The following is an 18,466-nucleotide window of genomic DNA, read 5'->3' as shown; positions in this document are numbered from 1 at the left end:
CATAGTAAGTAGCCCAAGGAAGGCTGAAAATGAGAGTGAACTGATTATTTTCATTCCTATCCCATAATCCACCATTGATGTTTCGAAAGGGAGATGATAGGAAATCTGAAATTAACTTAACTTTTGACAGTTCTTTGTCCACAGAATGCGACACACAGCTCCTTTGCTTTCTAAGGAATTCAATAATCATACAATTCTCTGCAATATTTACCACAACAGATGTTCTAGCATAAGGCAAATCAAATTGGATTAATGTCCCACGAAAGATATCCGAAATTCAATTTGGTGACAACATTGTTGTTGTATTTAAAAAATGCATTAGAAAAGGAACCGGAAATTCATCTCCACAACATAAATGAGAAATCAAACATTTATTCATTAGAAATAAGGCAAATGCAAAGAGAAATGAGAGTTAAATTTCCCAAAAAATAGACAAGAAGAGAAGTATGGTTTCAGAATTGGATAGGGAGTTAACTGGAGCTTTTTCCTATTGCTCGAGTATTATCATCTCCAACTGATCCGGTAAAATTCCGTCGCTCATCAACTGTGGCAGTAATAACTGGCATCCATACATCAGCTGTACCACTGAGGAGCGACTGGACCTGTGGGTCTGCTGCTGTAGCTGAGGATATCATCTCATCAACATCATCCAACTTTGCTGATAATTTATCCAACTCCCTTGCTATTTCCAACTAAGAGAGTAGCAAAACCCACGTAAGATACATAATTTGTCCCAAAAAAAGAAGAGGTAAAAGAGAAAATCTTAACTTCGAAAAAGGTTTCAAGAGGACCGCCCTATACCTCATCAAGCTGTGTCGAGTTCGAAGGAACTTTTGTAACCTCCAACCCAAGCGCTTCAATTTTGGAACGCAATTCAACTTCCTCCTGATTAGTCAATGCTTCCACCTAGAAGATAAATTTTGATGAGAAAACTTCATAGAAAGGAACTTTCAGAAATCACTAAGCCTATCCAATAATTGAATCATATTAACATATCAAATGCCGGAATTAAGAAGAAACACCTCAAATATGGGCAGAATTACAGTTTCAGCAGCAAAATCATAAACAATTGCAATACAATGATCCATAGCCCTCCTTCATGTCCATTACTTTAACAAAAAAGATGGATTCATAATTTGGTATACCGTAATGTATCATCATAAGTTTACTAATAACAATTCCTTGGGAAATCCCCCTTGAATATCCAACCTCACTCCCCTTATTTCCTCAAAATCTTAGCTTTCATGTAAAGTGTGCCTCAAAATTCTATTTTTCAATCACATTCTGTTATGATTCTTCCGCAAAACTTCTAGCAAAATTCCCTAAAGCTAAAACAACTTTTTATCATATTTCAAGAAATCAAACAACTGACACGTCATTAATCAACAGCTCTACACGCGGGTTCGACACAAAATTCTCCGGCATCAGAAAAGTAAAAACACAAACACTACCCCGAGATTATGAAATTCGATTGGCAGAGAAGATATATAAATTCAGTATTACGAATGAAACTAAAATACCCAGATCACAAAACTCAACAATTTATAAACCAAGTAATAAAATTGATGAAAAAAAAAAGATACCTGTTGGAGGAGATTGGAAAGAAGCTGAAAGAGCTGTGCATCTGCTTTCCCCTGTTCTTCCGCCATTGATTATTTGATTTTTCATATTTCGTGTTTTTATTATTAATAATATTAAATGATAGTTATTGTCAGAGACACCTGTATTGCACGCCCTTTCTATCTATGACGTGGTCATTTTTATATTGGAAATTCTTCCCACATCCCAACTCATATGCACTACTAAATAAAAAGGGTGTTTTTTATTTTATACTTAATCTCATTGATTTATTCTGAACAAGTTGATTTGCGTTTGATCATCTTTAACTTTCACAAGCTAATTTGATATCCTAAATCCTTTCCATGATGAACATCTTGTTCATTGAATTAATGTGATGCATGTTGATGTTGTGTCATGTTCTTGTTAGTTGCATGTCGTTTTAGTATAAAGTCACTTAGCCAAGCGCTCAATGCAGGGCAATTACTTGCACAAGTTAGGTCTTTTGTAGGACCCCCATTTAGCTAAGCTTAACTTCAAATCAATCTTGCTTTCTGTCCAGGTTCTTACCTCTACTATTACATGCTTATCTTATCTAGTTGATTCAACATTTTCTCAACCCTGAATCATTCTTATTTCTTAATCTACTGGTAAGATTAACATCACTCTACACCTACAGCCTTTTTAATTTGTGTCTGTATCAGGAATGAGTAACAATAAAATAGATTCATTTAATTTTGGCCCTCCTAGTCCTGCCTGTCCTAGAAGATTAAAAATTTGGTTTAATGAAATGAGAATGGGTTTTAGACCAGAAGGAACTTAAAATGGTAAAGATACATACAGCTAATAAATACACAACTGTATCCTTGCTGGTTAAGGAATCTTTATTAGGATGTTAATAAAGTAAAGCAGACAGCAGTTAGCATTTGCTTCTTCATTCTTACTCTCCCTTATATAAGAACAAGACAAAACAAATAATAAATTAAGATTTAAGATAATTATGAGTACTCTAGTAGTATTAGTAAAAAAATCAACCATTGTCCGAGTCAGAATCCTATTCGCTGAAGCAAACAGAATTCCAAAACCCACAGCTGTATTATGAAAGTGTTAAGTACCACTTATTTTTTCCAAAGCAAAATTTACATATATAATAAAACGTCAAGAAAACTTTATAGTTTTCGTCTTTATCCTTCCTAGTGAAGCAGTGAGTAGACTAAAGTCTACCACTCAACCCGTATGGTAAAGCGTACAGTTTCATTCATGTTTGCTACCGACTCCCTTGTTTCATTAAATCAACTTTCATCTTTTAGAAAAAAAACCCCTTTTCCTAAAGCAAACACCAAACATATTTATTTCAGTGAACTAAACGCAGACTTTTTAAGAAAAATATAACATCAAAGTTGTGACTTGGCGTGTTCTAAGTGGACAGAATAAAAGCATTTTGAGAAGTTAAGAGAACTCGGAACCATTTCAACTAGAAACTGGGTGTATGTGTGTGTCTCATGTCGCTGTGGCTTTCTCTCTTACTCTATTTATAGGTACCACACTATAAGTCACGACCAACTTCCTTCTTGTATAAGCATGCACGTTTACATATTCTCTCTCTCATGCAATCATCCCAATTCATCTTTTATGATCATCAACACATAGAATTTTCTTCAACCTGTTCTATCAACTGGTAATCTGTCCACTTCTTTCTCTTTTCTTTTCTCGTATTTCAATCTTCTTTATTAACTGCTGATGTTAATTTTATGTTATGTTTTGCCTTGGTTGGTGGAACACTTAGCATACATATTTGAGTAACCAGAAGGCAATTACTGGAACAAAAGTTAGCTTATTGTTGATATTCGTTAACATTAAACTTTGCTGGGAGTTATGATTTTATCGATGATTCTGTTTTCTATAAGTTTTTTTTCTATTGTAAAGTAAGGGTGATGAGATTTCTGTTTGTCTTTCTCTAGCTTGTACCATAATTGTTCACCTATTCTGTTAATTCTTGGAATTGAAAGGAGTTTAAAAGGTATTTCCTCTGTGTCAATGTTTTAAGGGATTTCCTCTCAGTCAGTATGTTGGGCTGCTAAGAAACTAGATGAAAGACAAAACAAGATATTGAACTTTATATCTTAATCTTGTTATGTTTTTGGAAAAGTAACAGAAAAGATTTTACTTTTAACTTAATACCTGAATTATGCTTGGTGTATTGATTTTTCTATGAAAAAGAAATTCCTTGGGGTCAAGAAAAATATAATAATAATATAATTCGATCATTTATTACATCTGTCCAGTTAAATTAAGCAAATTTTTTCTTGCTTACCTTTTGGTGGTTGGGATGTCATGGGGATTTTTTTTTAATTTAAAATTCAGTTTTGATGTTTCATGGGTTTAACAGGTAAATGAAACAAGTTAGTTCAAGTTGATTTTTGGTGAAGGAAAAAGATGGCATACAGAAGGGGCTCTGATCAACAACTGCAGAGGCGGATTATGCGGACTCAGACCACTGGTAACCTGGGAGAGGCAATGATGGATAGTGAAGTGGTACCCTCTTCACTTGTTGAGATTGCTCCAATACTCAGAGTTGCCAATGAAGTAGAGGCTAGCAATCCAAGAGTTGCTTATCTCTGTAAGTTGCATTATATTAGTGCTTAACTATAGATTTATGCATGTATATGTTATTGTTTATGTTCATAACATTATGCATCCTCTCTTATCAGTTTGATTGCCACAGCTTGGTAGTAAATAAAGGATTCAGTGTACCTTTGGATTCAATCTTGTGATTATTGACAAATATGTAGAGTACTTAATTTATTATATTTTGATTTAATTTGATGTTTTATGAATGTCTGTCTAAACTATGGTGCATATTATTTTGGCTGTTGGAATTAGGTCGGTTCTATGCCTTTGAGAAAGCCCACAGATTAGATCCTACATCAAGTGGACGAGGTGTTCGGCAATTTAAAACAGCACTTCTTCAACGTCTGGAAAGGGTAAGCTCTGGTTTACTTGCTCATGAGATGGTAAATTTGTTGCATCATATACAATCTATCCATTTAAGACTTACTGTCAAGGGAGATTTTATTCTATACTTGCTTTGGATAAAGCAATTTGAGATGGTGGATGGCAATAAATCTTGGCTTCAACTGCAAGAATAGGGGGTGGAAACATGTCAGAGATTCTGGCAGCTTATAAGATATCGTAGACACAGCTTGGAAGGTCAGGCTTCCAATAATTTGTGAAATTTGAGGAGCTGTGTTGGACATTATCTTTTTTGGATAGTTCCTGGACAGTGACTTTTCTTAGGCTCATGGTACATGAATAGCATATATCAGAATGGAAACACCGCAATCAGCACAATAGCAGATAATTAATTTATAGGCTTTGCTATTCTTTACAGTCCTTACATACCGCAAGTCTGTGGACTGAACATCCAAACATTTACAGTTAACATTTGCTGAGCACAGATATTGTTCTTGATCACCAAGAACAGAACAGAATGTTACTGTAGTAGCCCATGACCAAATTAGTCTCAAATTATCATTTTTCATACGATAAAATCCACAAGTAGAAAGAGTTGAAACCCAAAATTCCTTGGAAAAGTTTAGCAACATTAAGCTCTATTGCTCATAATAACTTAATAAGAAGCCACCCTGATAATGTAGAATTTGATATAAAGATGTTGAGATTAGTGCAGAGTTAGGTTCTTACTCCGAAACTAAAATCATTTTGCCAAACTCAGCTTACCTTTGCACCCTTGAGATGCATTTCTTTTCTTATTGTAGGGGAGAATGTTTCAATTTTGCTGAGCTAGCTCAAATTTTTTATGAATGCAAACTCAAAAGTTTTATTGCATGTCATACAGTGATCTGTTTGATGACTGGCTTTAAGAGATTGGGTGTTCAGTGCTTTCTGTTTTCCATCTCAAATGCTTCATGTTGTCTTGAAACTTTTTCATGAATGTTTCTCAAGTATTACTTTCAGGAATTTTGTGTGATCATAATCTCCGTTCCTGTTTCCTTTCAGGAAAATGAGACAACAGTGGCAGGAAGGACAAGGAGTGATGCTCGTGAAATGCAGCACTTTTATCAGCATTACTACAAAAAGTACATCCAAGCTTTGCAGAATGCTGCTGATAAAGCTGATCGGTTAGTTCTCTGAAAGAAAAAATATCTAATTTGTTTGATAGCTTGGATGCTTGGCCCTCTTTTATCATATTCTGTTTGACAAAATCCTGTTGATGGTTCAGTGCCCAATTAACAAAAGCATATCAAACTGCGGCTGTTCTATTTGAGGTTTTGAAGGCTGTCAATCAGACAGAAGCTGTGGAAGTAGCAGATGAGGTGAAAATTGCAGTCCTTTTGTTATCTATTTAAAATAAAATTTTTGACTGACTTTATATCTACTGTTGGCCATGCTAACCACACCCCCCCCCCCCCCCCCCCCCCCACACCACCAAAAAAAAAAAAAAAAAAAAGGTTCTAAGAAGCTTCATGGGCTATGGTGGTTAATGCCATTCTTTTTCTTTTTCTTTTCTTTATTTGGAGTTCCAGATTTTGGAAGCTCACACTAAAGTTGCAGAAAAGACACAGATGTAGACCTTATATATTCTTCCTCTTGATCCTGATAGTAAAAATCAGGCTATCATGGAATATCCTGAGGTTGGTTTTGACTTAATGGTATGTTATAGTTGTTCCTAAATGATTGTGTATTATCTTGAATTAACTTGATTTCTCTTTTGATACACGATTCAAGCAACAGTTTCTGCACTGCGCAACATCAGGGGTTTGCCATGGCCAAAGGACCACCCAAAGAAAGAAGATAAAGACATTCTAGACTGGCTTCAGGCTATGTTTGGTTTTCAGGTGACTGCTAACTTGTTTTGGTGTTAATCCTTCATGATTTATATCAACTGACGTCTTGCTATCAATTTGCAGGAGGATATGTGGCCAATCAAGGGAGCACTTGATTTTGTTGCTTGTAAATGTGCACCTACGGCAAATTCCAAATGCTGAGCAGCAACCCAAGGTTCAAATATTCTCTTTTTAGACAATATTATCTAATTTATTTGGAACTGGTCTCATTATCCTGATAGTATTGTGGTACAAATTTCTTTTAGAAGTTGGATGATCGTACTGTAACTGAAGTGATGAAGAGACTTTTCAAGAACTACAAAAAATGGTGCAAGTATCTGGGGCGCAAAAGCAGCCTTTGGTAAGGCATTCCTTTTACAATTCAAGAAATATAACTTTTCACTTCTATGTTACCTGGTAATGCTGAGTGAATTAGTTCTCTTTTGATAGGAACTAGTGAATGTAAAGGACCACTCTTTGTTGCATGTTGGTAATCAGAAACAGCTAACATATTTTGTGCTTTTCTTTTCTTTATTTCTTCCAAGTCTTCATTCTTATGATTGTCATAACTTGTGGCTGTCCTTTTAACAGGTTGCCAACTATTCAACAAGAAGTGCAGCAGCGTAAATTACTTTACATGGGTCTGTATCTTCTTATATGGGGAGAAGCTGCAAACTTGAGATTCATGCCAGAATGCCTTTGCTATATATATCATCATGTATGCACCATGGAGTAGCTTTTACTTTTGTTTTTGCATATATCCGATGGCCCTCATTTTCAATTTCCCGAGAAGTGCTTATCAAACTCATGATGATTAGAGCAGGCTTCTCCATAAGGCTTCTTCTTCCGCATGATTTATCATATAATCCCTCACATGCTTGCAAACTAAAGCACATGGCATGCTTATACCTGGTTTTTGAGTTTAATTTATTCTACAGTTAGATTCTTTCATCTAGGTTTATGGAATTTGCAAATGTGAAATTGATTTTTTTTCTTTAATCAAAAGCCTTTTAGAATTTTAGAAACCAAATTTGCTATACTTGTTCTATCATGCATATTGAATTATTGATGTTGGATTGATTTATGATTTGATAAAAAATTTCAAATTGTCCCTGTAGATTAACAAACCACAGCGTACTTAGGATTAAATCTTTGTTAAGTGTTGTAATTCAGATGTACTCAAATCTTTTATAGATGGCATTTGAACTGTATGGAATGCTAGCTGGGAGCGTCAGTCCAACAACAGGTGAGCATGTAAAGCCAGTCTATGGGGGTGAAAAAGAGGCTTTCTTATGGAAAGTAGTAAAGCCTATTTATGATACAATAGCAAAGGTGATTCTTTTCTTATTTCCTCGGTCATAAAATTTTCATTATCCTTTTGATATTTAATTGCTCTAAATCTCTGCTATTTCATTGATGCTCTGCTTTACAGGAAGCTCAAAAGAGCAAAGGAGGAAAGTCTAAGCATTCTCAGTGGAGAAATTATGATGATTTAAATGAATACTTCTGGTATTAGGATTTACGATTTGATTTGCTTATCTTTTATTTTGCTGTATTGAAACCGGAGATTTTAGATCATCCTGTTGATGTGAAATTGCAGGTCAGTTGATTGTTTTCGGTTAGGTTGGCCTATGCGTGCTGATGCTGATTTCTTCTGGCTGCCTCCTGAAGAGCCTGGACATGAAAACCATGATGTAGGTTTTAGTATAAGTTTTTTGTTGGTTTGCTATTGTTGTTAATGTTTCTCCCTTTAGGTAAATCAAGTTTCCTTCTACACTCTAAGCACTCTTGTAACATACCATGGAACGCTAAAACTATTATTTTTGTGAGTCTAATTTCTGTTTGAAATGTTGATTCTCTTTGTAACCACTCTTTGTTTTTCCCCTTAAGGAAAAGAAGCCTGTTACTAGTGACAAATGGATGGGCAAAGTTAATTTTGTCGAAATACGCTCCTTTTGGCATATCTTCAGAAGTTTTGATAGAATGTGGAGCTTTTATATTTTGTGCTTACAGGTAGTGCATTTTTTGTCTGAGCTATCACATTCTATGTTTCTTATTTTAAAAGTATCAGTAATTTTGTGAACTATGCTGATATATGCTGTCTGATTAAGGCGATGATTATCATTGCTTGGAACGGATCAGGGGATTTAAGTTCCATATTTCGCGGTGACATTTTCTTGAGGGTTCTGAGTATCTTCATAACTGCTGCAATATTGAAGCTTGCCCAAGGTAGATAAAACCAGTTGATCTTACAAGCTCTAGCAGTAGTGCATATTTATCAATTTTATAGTTTTCTGCCGTGCTCTAATAGTCATTTTCCCTCTTCTTTATTTTTCTGCTTGTTGGTATAGCCATTTTCTTATTTATTTCTGCCATTTACTGTTCATTTTAAAATTTGCATTCAACAACATTGTTGAATTTCATATCTTTTAGCAAATTAATTTTATGAAATTTCTGGATTTCTAGTATGAAAGTTTGACATAACACTGCTATTTAATTTTTGCAGCTGTTCTTGATGTCATCCTAAGTTGGAAAGCAAGAAGGAGCATGTCATTTTATGTGAAGCTAAGATATATTTTGAAGGCTCTTTCGGCTGCAGCATGGGTTATCATTTTACCAGTAACTTATGCATACAGTTGGAAAAATCCTCCTGGATTTGCGCAGACGATTAAGAGTTGGTTTGGAAATAGTCCAAGTTCGCCTTCTTTGTTCATTATGGCTTTCCTTATTTACTTATCTCCAAATATGCTTTCCACATTGTTGTTTCTGTTCCCATTCATTCGTCGAGTTCTTGAAAGATCAAACTATAAGATTGTGATGCTCATGATGTGGTGGTCTCAGGTATGCAGAAGCATTTATCTGAACTTCTTATTGATGATACTTGTGTTTCATAATTTCTATAATTAATTAAGTTCTAAATGTAGTAGATATTGTAAAGTCAGCAAATGATCTTAAAGCAAAAGTATCACAGTAGCAAAACCAATTTGATCAGATGGTTTAGCAATTGATTTCTCATTGCATTATTAGTTTTATCATAATTTATGTTTGTGTTTGTGAACCTATTAAATATTAAGGTTGTGTTATGTTCGCATGCCTGAAAAATGGTAAACATATTGGAGCTTCAACACTATTTTTGTGCCTTTTTTATTAGTTTAAATTTTCAGGTTGAGTGTTTACTTAATAGTCCTTATATTTTAGCTATCCATTTTATACATCTATGGTCAGAAATCACAATATTCATCACTTCTCCAATACCATGCAGCCTCGACTTTATTGTGGAAGGGGAATGCATGAGAGTGCTGTTTCACTTATCCAGTAAGAGTTGACAGTTAAAGTACATGTGAGCGATCCTTAAATTTGATTTCCACTACTCTTTACTATTGTTAACTTGAATTTCCAGGTATACTACCTTTTGGGTTCTGTTAATAGCATCAAAATTAGCCTTCAGCTATTTTGTAGAGGTATTTTTCTTACACATTCATAGAGCTTATTTTCCTTGTCACTGCTGTTACTTAGTAATTACTCATCTATAATGCTTGCAAATTTTTACCTCCTGATGTGTGAATTTCAAAATGACCTTTATAATTTAATGAACAAAACTATATAAGTGAAAGTCCTAAAAGCTTGGAGTACAGGAATCGTGTATTAGTCCAGTGCACCATCTGAAAGATGGAAAAAGAGAAAACAGCTAACCTGTTCATTCTCCATACCAGATAAAGCCTCTTGTGGGTCCAACCAAAGCAATAATGCAAGTTCACGTTAGAACCTTTCAATGGCATGAGTTCTTTCCTCAAGGTAATGGCATTTTTAGAGTGACATGTACTTCTTGTATTGTATTGTGAAAATACTTTGTGATGTCAACATTTGCTCTTTGCAGCGAAGAATAACATTGGTGTTGTCATTGCACTTTGGTCTCCAATTATTGTTGTAAGTTCTTGTTTATAGTAACGCTAATTTTGTCCATTCGTCATCCTCTACTTCTCTTTCTTGTTTTCTTTTTACTTATTTCTTTGCTAATGCTGGTGATTCTTACAGGTCTATTTTATGGATACTCAGATTTGGTATGCTATATTCTCCACTATATTTGGAGGTATTTATGGTGCTTTTCGTCGTCTTGGAGAGGTTTGTGAAGCTTTCATTTTCTACATAGATCCTATCTTTGTTAGTTTTCAGCTCTTTTAGCTTGTGAAAGCAAGCTATTTGTTCTTTGATAAGTTTAATAGTCAATCTATATGGTCGTTTCTTTGACATACTTACGGTCATATATTTTAATAGGAGTTGATCTGCAATTATGAATGATCTTAGTGAATTCATTTTTTGATAGAGTCAACAAAGGTCATTCATCTGAAACATTAACATAGAGCACCATCTCTTTCTTGATTTGTTGGTACAAAATCATATTGTTAAGGTTCCCACCTAGCTATTCATATATGACTTCTTGCATGGCCTCACGGAAGTCTGGGAGCCGTCAAATCAGACACTCATACACTTAAGTTAAACATCATTTTAAGCCCAAAAGCTTGAGTCAATTCATCATGAGCCACCTCTTTATGTGCAAGTCACTCACTCGTCTTTTTCTCTTATAATTATCACCTGCTTTACCACAAAACCTACATGCCTGGCTTTTCACCAATCACCAGGGGATGTGAGGAATGCTATAGAGCATGGAAGGGACAAAGGAAATGCTGCAAACAAATGGAAATCCAAATTCCTTGGGATTCTGTAATCCCTTATACTAAGACTTTTGCCACACATTAGTTGGACGCCACCCTGAGTCCAAAATCTTAAACCAATTGATCATGATCAATTCCTTCTGTACAAGTCTGTCGTTGTCCTATTCTTTCTTGATGTAGGGTTTGCTACTCACACTAACTCGTGTCCGACATTCCTCCTTGTGGTATCACAGAAAGCATTATCTTACACCTCCCTGCAAAAAAGGAAAAATACTTGGTCTGCAACACATTCGTAGATGACACATCATACCAAGTGCAAGGCTTACAAAAGAAAGGCCACATGTGGATGTTGGAAAATATAAGATATAATAACTGTTCATAACGTTTTTGGACTTTCCAACTAATAGTCTAAGATTTTAGGTTGAATTTCTCCGTATATATAAGAAAGGACATGCATTTTGTAATTAACATGTATCTTTGTCATTTGTTGTGTGTACATCCTGCTTTGTTGGCTCCTTAATATGAATATTCTGCTCTACCATTTTTAAATCAAAGAGATCTTACCTTGAGCATCAATAATGTAGAATTTTTCTTAATAAAGGATTTAAAAAACAAAAAGAGATAGAGAAAGAGGACAGGACTTTTGGGTTTTAGACCTTGGAACATTGAACCTGATAATGCTGTTTTTTTTTTTTTTTTTTTTTGGGTTTTAGATTCGAACGCTGGGAATGTTAAGGTCTCGATTCCAATCATTACCACATGCTTTTAACGCATGCCTTATTCCAGTAGAGAAGAATGAAAAGGCCAAGAAAAAGGGATTCAAGGCCACTTTTTCTCGCAAATTTCCTGAGGTTTGATCAGTATTCTGCACCATTAGCCACTACAGCTGACAATATATTATTGACCCACATTTTTGGCATCACTTTCAATATTTACAACTAAAATGATTTGGTTGGAGTTTATCTATATTTCTTGTTCATTCAGATCATATCTAACAAAGAGAAGGAAGAAGCAAAGTTTGCTCAAATGTGGAACAAGATTATCAGTAGCTTCAGAGATGAGGACCTAATAAGTGATAGGTTGCAAAGATATACTGCTTTTGAATTCTCTTGGCTTAAGGCTGGGGTTGAACAGTATTCGTTTTAACTCCTAAATTTATGTCTTTCAGAACACTAATATTTGTCAGTTTTCTAGGGAAATGGACTTGTTGCTTGTGCCATATTGGGCTGACAGTGATTTGAGGCTTTTCCAATGGCCTCCATTTTTACTTGCTAGCAAGGTATAATTACTCCTTAGTAAATTTCCTTCTAGACTCTTCAACCCTCTATTTCAATCACCCCATCCATGCTGTGTAGATCCCAATAGCATTGGATATGGCAAAAGATAGCTATGGAAACGACCGTGAGCTGAAAAAGAGATTGAATTCAGACAATTATATGCAATCTGCAATTCAAGAATGCTATGCTTCTTTCCGAAATATCATTAACTTTTTGGTTTTAGGAGAACGTGAAAAAGTGTAAGAACACTACTATGTGAAATATTTAAACAAAAAATGGTGATATTAGCATTTGTTCGTGCAGATTTCTTTCTTCCTTGATGAATTGTCATGTGCAGGGTTATCAAGGAAATTTTCAGTAAAGTTGATGGACATATTAAAGAAGGGAATTTGATAACTGATTTGCAAATGAGTGCTCTTCCTTACCTTTATGAACAATCTGTTAAGCTTATTGAATTTCTGGTAAAACTTTACAACAGAAGCTTTTCCATTTCTGTCGATTAAAGGTAATAGAGAATTTGAACTTGAAATATCCTAATCAATACAGTTAGAAAATAAAAAGGATGACAAGAATCAAGTTGTTATAGTCTTGCTCAACATGCTTGAGGTTGTAACCAGAGACATAATGATGGAAGATGAGGTTCCGAGGTAAATCATTTGGAGCGAACTATGTCTTCACTTAAGCAGTACTTTGATGTCATCTCTATGTGTTAATTATTTGCTTTACAGTCTGCTAGAATCTAGCCATGGTGGATCACACGAAAAAAGAGAGGGAATGACACCACTTAACCAACAACAACAGTTATTTGGTCAACTTAATTTTCCAGTTACCTCAGAAACAGAAGCCTGGAAAGAAAAAGTAAGTTTCTCTATGTCAAATCTCAAATTTCAACAAGTTGAGCTAGCTTAAGAGTTTATGAACATATAATTTAATTGTTAGACAGTCCTGTCTCTGCCTTTTGACTTTCTTTTGTCATCTCTCTATTACTGAAGAAATTGCTTAGTGCTTCTATTTATTACAATTACGTTTTATGTACATTCTATGCGATCCACTAAATTCTTTCCTATACTGAAGATTCAAGTCTTCCTTAATGTTGTCAAGCCTTTGATGGAATATGAAAATATTGAGTGTTAATATGGGGTGTTTTTTCATATGTAAAACTGTTATTACCAACAGATCAGAAGGCTTCATCTACTGCTTACTGTGAAGGAGTCTGCTATGGATGTTCCATCTAATTTGGAAGCTAGAAGGCGCATTTCCTTTTTCTCTAATTCATTGTTCATGGACATGCCTGATGCACCCAAAGTTCGAAATATGCTTTCCTTCTCGTAAGCTCTATTGATTTTGTGTTTTGTTTGGTGAACTTTCCATTCATGCATGAATGCTGCATAAATTGCAGCAACACTTAAAAGAAGCTTTGGTCTTCTGGGATTGAAGTTAAAATTATTCTTTATTTTAGCTAATTATTCAAATTCTGGTTTCAATTTTGTCTGTTTCCCATTATTTAGATTACTTACTGTGTTACACTCTGTAACCATGAATTTGAACCTGAAGCGCTAAAACTATGATAGTTGATATCTTTGTTACCTTAGATCATACTTGCATGTCTTAGATGAGAAATTATTAATTCTGATCTTTCTTTTGTTTTATCTTTTTTACGTTTTATGTAGTGTCCTAACTCCTTACTACACAGAGGATGTACTGTTCTCCATAAAAAGCCTGGAAAAGCCTAATGAAGATGGAGTTTCAATCCTTTTTTACTTGCAAAAGATTTTTCCAGGTTCTCTTTTCTTTGTATTGGCTGTCCTCTTGGACCATAATTATTAGCTGATATGCTAATTTTGGAATCTACAACTTAATTGTAGATGAATGGATGAACTTTCTGGAAAGGGTTAAATGCAGTAGTGAAGAAGAACTTAAGGCAAATGAAGAGCTGGAAGAAAAACTTCGTCTATGGGCATCATACAGAGGCCAAACATTGACCAAAACTGGTATGTCTCTTCCCTCTCTCTATCTATAGAAGGACTGATGTAAAATTTATAGAACACTTTGCCTTTATATGATGCCATTTTCTCTGCTCTCCTTCCTTTTTCTCAATGTATAAGTACGAGGCATGATGTATTACCGAAAAGCTTTGGAACTTCAAGCTTTCCTTGATATGGCGAAGGACGAAGGTATCAAAAAAACTTAATGTTAGACTATTAATTACCACGTTTCCTGGATAGTATGACATATATTGTTGTTCTAACTGTTGGCTATTGGTCGTGGAAAAACAAATCCTGTTGATTACTGGAATTCAGTTTTAATGAAAGGCTACAAGGCTGCTGAATTGAAAAGCGAGGAACAATCAAAGAGTGAAGGATCACTATGGGCGCAATGTCAAGCAGTAGCTGATATGAAGTTCACATATGTGGTGTCATGCCAGCAGTATGGCATTGACAAAAGATCTGGTAATGAACGGGCCAAAGATATTCTGAAGCTTATGACTACGTAAGTCTTCCAAAATAATTCTTTTGGTCTGTGACTGTTTCTATGAGAAGTTGCTGGTTGCATTCCATACTTCCCTTTGCAGGTACCCATCTCTTCGTGTTGCTTATATTGACGAGGTTGAAGAAACTAGTAAAGATAAATACAAGAAGACGGTTGAGAAGGTCTATTATTCGGCTCTTGTGAAAGCTGCAGCACCAACAAAGTCTATAGATTCTTCTGAGCCAGTTCAAACTTTAGACCAAGTACAAATCTTAAAAGCATTATGGATAATGAATTGGGTTAATCAAGAAACTAAGAATGACCTTTCCAACTGTTTGTTTGTTTGGATGTTATTGTGCAGATTATTTATCGGATAAAGCTTCCAGGACCTGCAATGATGGGTGAGGGGAAACCAGAAAATCAAAACCATGCCATTATTTTTACACGTGGAGAAGGCCTGCAAACAATAGATATGAACCAGGTATTCTATAAACTTTAACTGCTTAGAATTTATGTGAGTCTCTTATCAAAACTCATAATTTTAAATATCAATAATAGGATAACTATATGGAAGAAGCTTTCAAAATGAGAAACTTGCTTCAAGAATTTCTTAAAAAGCACGATGGTGTGAGATATCCAACAATACTTGGACTTCGGGAGCATATATTTACTGGCAGGTACTTCAGTTGTTAATCAGAATCTGGATTGTGGTTTCACTTTTACAAGTTCTTCGGAGTGGATATATCCTACTCATCAATAATTATTTGCCAATTTACACAGTGTTTCATCTCTGGCATGGTTTATGTCAAATCAAGAGACTAGTTTTGTTACTATTGGTCAGAGATTGTTGGCTCACCCTTTGAAGTAAGTGTCTACTTTTTTTTTTTTTTTTTTCCTTTTAATTTGGGGTAATCATAAGCAATTACATTAACCATTTAATAGAAAGATATCTTGCTGTAAACATGTGGTAGAATCTCTAAACTGCATTTCTGTCTCAGTATTTACAAACTATGAGGCATTGGCAGTATCAATATGGTTTTCTATTTTTATCAGGAAAGCATAATGCTAGCATCAAATTTACATCATTTTCAGTCACAATCTTGTGTCTTGTTATTTACACCAATGAGTAATATGCTAAGTCAGTTATTTTTTGGTGTTGATTCAGAGTTCGATTCCATTATGGTCATCCAGATATATTTGATAGATTGTTTCACCTGACCAGAGGAGGAGTTAGCAAAGCTTCCAAAGTTATCAATTTAAGCGAGGACATATTTGCAGGTATTTTGATATTTTTAGATTTCGCAATGATAAAATGTGGTTCTGGCTTCAACATATCTGCGGTTTGCAGGATTCAATTCAACACTACGTGAAGGGAATGTCACGCATCATGAATATATACAAGTTGGTAAAGGGAGAGATGTTGGTCTTAACCAGATATCTATGTTTGAGGCAAAGATAGCTAATGGGAATGGTGAACAGACATTGAGCCGTGACATATACAGGCTTGGCCATCGATTTGATTTCTTTCGAATGTTGTCTTGTTATTATACTACAGTTGGCTTCTATTTCAGCACTTTGGTATATTCTGATTGTTCCCTGTTTACTGTGTATATTATATAGTCTTTATATTTTTCTGACACTCTTTATGTTTCTTATTTGACAGTTGACTGTGATCACAGTCTATGTGTTTCTGTATGGGCGCCTCTATCTTTCACTAAGTGGACTGGAAAAAGAATTGAGTAACGAGCCAGCAATTAAAGACAATAAGCCTCTTCAAGTGGCTCTTGCTTCTCAGTCTGTTGTGCAAATTGGATTTTTAATGGCCTTACCTATGATGATGGAAATTGGCTTGGAAAGGGGCTTTCGTAAGGCATTAACTGATTTCATATTGATGCAATTACAATTGGCTTCTGTTTTTTTCACATTTTCTCTTGGGACAAAAACCCACTATTATGGGAGGACATTGCTTCATGGAGGTGCACAATACAGAGGTACTGGCCGTGGTTTTGTTGTGTTCCATGCCAAGTTTGCTGATAATTATCGGCTTTATTCCCGTAGCCACTTTGTCAAGGGAATAGAACTGATGATTCTACTTCTTGTATACCATTTACTCGGAGTTTCATATAGAGGTGTAGTCGCACATGTGTTGATCACTATATCAATCTGGTTCATGGTGGGTACATGGTTGTTTGCTCCTTTCCTCTTCAACCCATCTGGCTTTGAGTGGCAAAAGATCATTGATGATTGGACAGATTGGAATAAGTGGATAAGCAATCGTGGAGGGATCGGGGTACCTCCAGAAAAGAGTTGGGAATCCTGGTGGGAAAAGGAACAAGAGCATCTACTTCACTCTGGGATACGTGGTATCTTAGTTGAGATATTGTTAGCATTGCGTTTCTTCATCTATCAATATGGACTTGTTTATCATTTGAGCTTCACCAGGAAAAATCAAAGCTTTCTGGTATTATCTTTAATACAATTTTTCTTTCCAGACTCTTAGAAAAGCATTTGAAACATGATTGTTAAATTTTTCATGGTGCTTACAGGTTTATGGCATCTCATGGCTTATCATCATTGCAATATTGTTAGTTATGAAGGTGAGAAACTAACCTTGACTCCTATCAATTATTATTATTGTTAAGTGTCATTTTATTAAGATTTGATTATTAACTGATAAGAGCATCTATAGATTTTCGAATGGTTCCTAGTAGCGGCGGTTTTAGTCTTTGTTTGAGAAGTAGATGTAGCATGTCATGAGCTTTAAAAATTAATTTTACAGGCTATGACGGTTGGAAGACGGCGATTTAGTGCAAATTTCCAGCTTTTTTTCAGAATGATTAAGGCGCTTGTATTCCTGTCATTTGTTACTGTTTTCATTATTTTGGTGGCACTCCCTCATATGACCTTCAAAGATATCATAGTATGTATACTTGCATTTATGCCAACTGGATGGGGATTACTACTGGTGAGTGAATCTTTCTTTTCATTTGTTTTAGAAATTAATCTACTGGTGTGTTATTAGTACAATTATAAGAGGTGATTTGTTTTCTGATATATATAGATTGCACAAGCTTGTAAGCCACTGATTAGAAGGGCTGGAATATGGGGATCAGTTCGGACACTTGCACGTGCTTATGAAATAGTAATAGGGTTACTTCTATTCACCCCGGTTGCATTCTTGGCTTGGTTCCCGTTTGTTTCAGAATTCCAAACACGAATGCTATTCAACCAAGCATTCAGCAGAGGTTTACAGATTTCCCGTATTCTTGGTGGCCAGAGGAAGGACAAGTCCTCCAGAAACAAAGAGTAGTAACTCATTGCCGTAGCAGTATGATTCCTGTAAAATATATATATATATATATGTATATCTGTCAGTCTAGTCTATCTTTGTATGTATATATATATATATATAGCTGATATTTTCAAGTTGCTTTGTGTACACTTGGTCTTATCTCTTGATTCTTGTACAAGAAGCAATCACAGTTGGATCCATAAGCTTCTTCTTCATCAGCTACTGATGTTATACAACATGATAATCACAAAATGGTCTAGTACAGTAATATAGACACCAAAACTTAAACCACATGTATAGATACTGATATGAATTAATAAAATGACAAAATAGCTCTTTATTAAGTAGTAAACT

General features: G+C 35.1%; 2 protein-coding genes and 1 pseudogene across 2 annotated transcripts; 2 read left to right on the top strand and 1 right to left on the bottom strand.

Annotated features, from left to right (window-relative positions):
- Window positions 1-356: 356 nt before the first annotated feature.
- Window positions 357-1,896, bottom strand: LOC116133236. Its single transcript, XM_031418935.1, has 3 exons — window positions 1,584-1,896; window positions 802-906; window positions 357-692 (listed from the first exon to the last, which is right to left on the bottom strand). Exons 1-3 carry the CDS (start codon window positions 1,647-1,649, stop codon window positions 471-473), a joined length of 393 nt encoding a protein of 130 aa, XP_031274795.1. The 5' UTR covers window positions 1,650-1,896; the 3' UTR covers window positions 357-470.
- Window positions 1,897-2,762: 866 nt separating this feature from the next.
- On the top strand, window positions 2,763-6,455 carry LOC116133207 (annotated as a pseudogene).
- Window positions 6,456-6,484: 29 nt separating this feature from the next.
- On the top strand, window positions 6,485-18,330 carry LOC116133205 (callose synthase 1-like). Its single transcript, XM_031418888.1, has 36 exons — window positions 6,485-6,576; window positions 6,668-6,762; window positions 6,993-7,119; window positions 7,596-7,733; window positions 7,834-7,910; window positions 8,002-8,095; window positions 8,292-8,414; window positions 8,513-8,630; window positions 8,908-9,242; window positions 9,664-9,716; window positions 9,802-9,862; window positions 10,115-10,196; window positions 10,279-10,328; window positions 10,437-10,523; window positions 11,788-11,925; window positions 12,059-12,153; window positions 12,269-12,353; window positions 12,430-12,590; window positions 12,689-12,812; window positions 12,898-12,998; window positions 13,080-13,209; window positions 13,528-13,679; window positions 14,022-14,131; window positions 14,217-14,342; window positions 14,457-14,525; window positions 14,652-14,841; window positions 14,924-15,083; window positions 15,182-15,301; window positions 15,379-15,497; window positions 15,601-15,684; window positions 15,986-16,098; window positions 16,169-16,398; window positions 16,484-17,281; window positions 17,367-17,417; window positions 17,600-17,785; window positions 17,882-18,330. Exons 2-36 carry the CDS (start codon window positions 6,698-6,700, stop codon window positions 18,128-18,130), a joined length of 5,001 nt encoding a protein of 1,666 aa, XP_031274748.1. The 5' UTR covers window positions 6,485-6,576; window positions 6,668-6,697; the 3' UTR covers window positions 18,131-18,330.
- Window positions 18,331-18,466: the final 136 nt, after the last annotated feature.

Source organism: Pistacia vera, unplaced genomic scaffold, assembly GCF_008641045.1.
Source record: "Pistacia vera cultivar Batoury unplaced genomic scaffold, PisVer_v2 Contig267, whole genome shotgun sequence".
In the NCBI taxonomy this organism is placed as follows: Eukaryota; Viridiplantae; Streptophyta; class Magnoliopsida; order Sapindales; family Anacardiaceae; genus Pistacia; species Pistacia vera.
The sequence above is the reverse complement of the archived record's forward strand: the minus strand, read 5'-3'. Positions and strand labels throughout refer to the sequence as shown.

Excerpts from the sequence above, each read along its gene's own strand:
- LOC116133236 (XM_031418935.1), bottom strand. The coding sequence starts at position 1,649 with ATGGCGGAAGAACAGGGGAAAGCAGATGCACAGCTCTTTCAGCTTCTT. Across the intron at positions 907-1,583 it reads TTTCCAATCTCCTCCAACAG|GTGGAAGCATTGACTAATCA; the intron begins GTATCTTTTTTT and ends TTTATCTTCTAG. Across the intron at positions 693-801 it reads ACTCGACACAGCTTGATGAG|TTGGAAATAGCAAGGGAGTT; the intron begins GTATAGGGCGGT and ends CTACTCTCTTAG.
- LOC116133205 (XM_031418888.1), top strand. The coding sequence starts at position 6,698 with ATGAAGAGACTTTTCAAGAACTACAAAAAATGGTGCAAGTATCTGGGG. Across the intron at positions 10,524-11,787 it reads CTTTTCGTCGTCTTGGAGAG|ATTCGAACGCTGGGAATGTT; the intron begins GTTTGTGAAGCT and ends TTTGGGTTTTAG. Across the intron at positions 17,282-17,366 it reads GGAAAAATCAAAGCTTTCTG|GTTTATGGCATCTCATGGCT; the intron begins GTATTATCTTTA and ends TGGTGCTTACAG.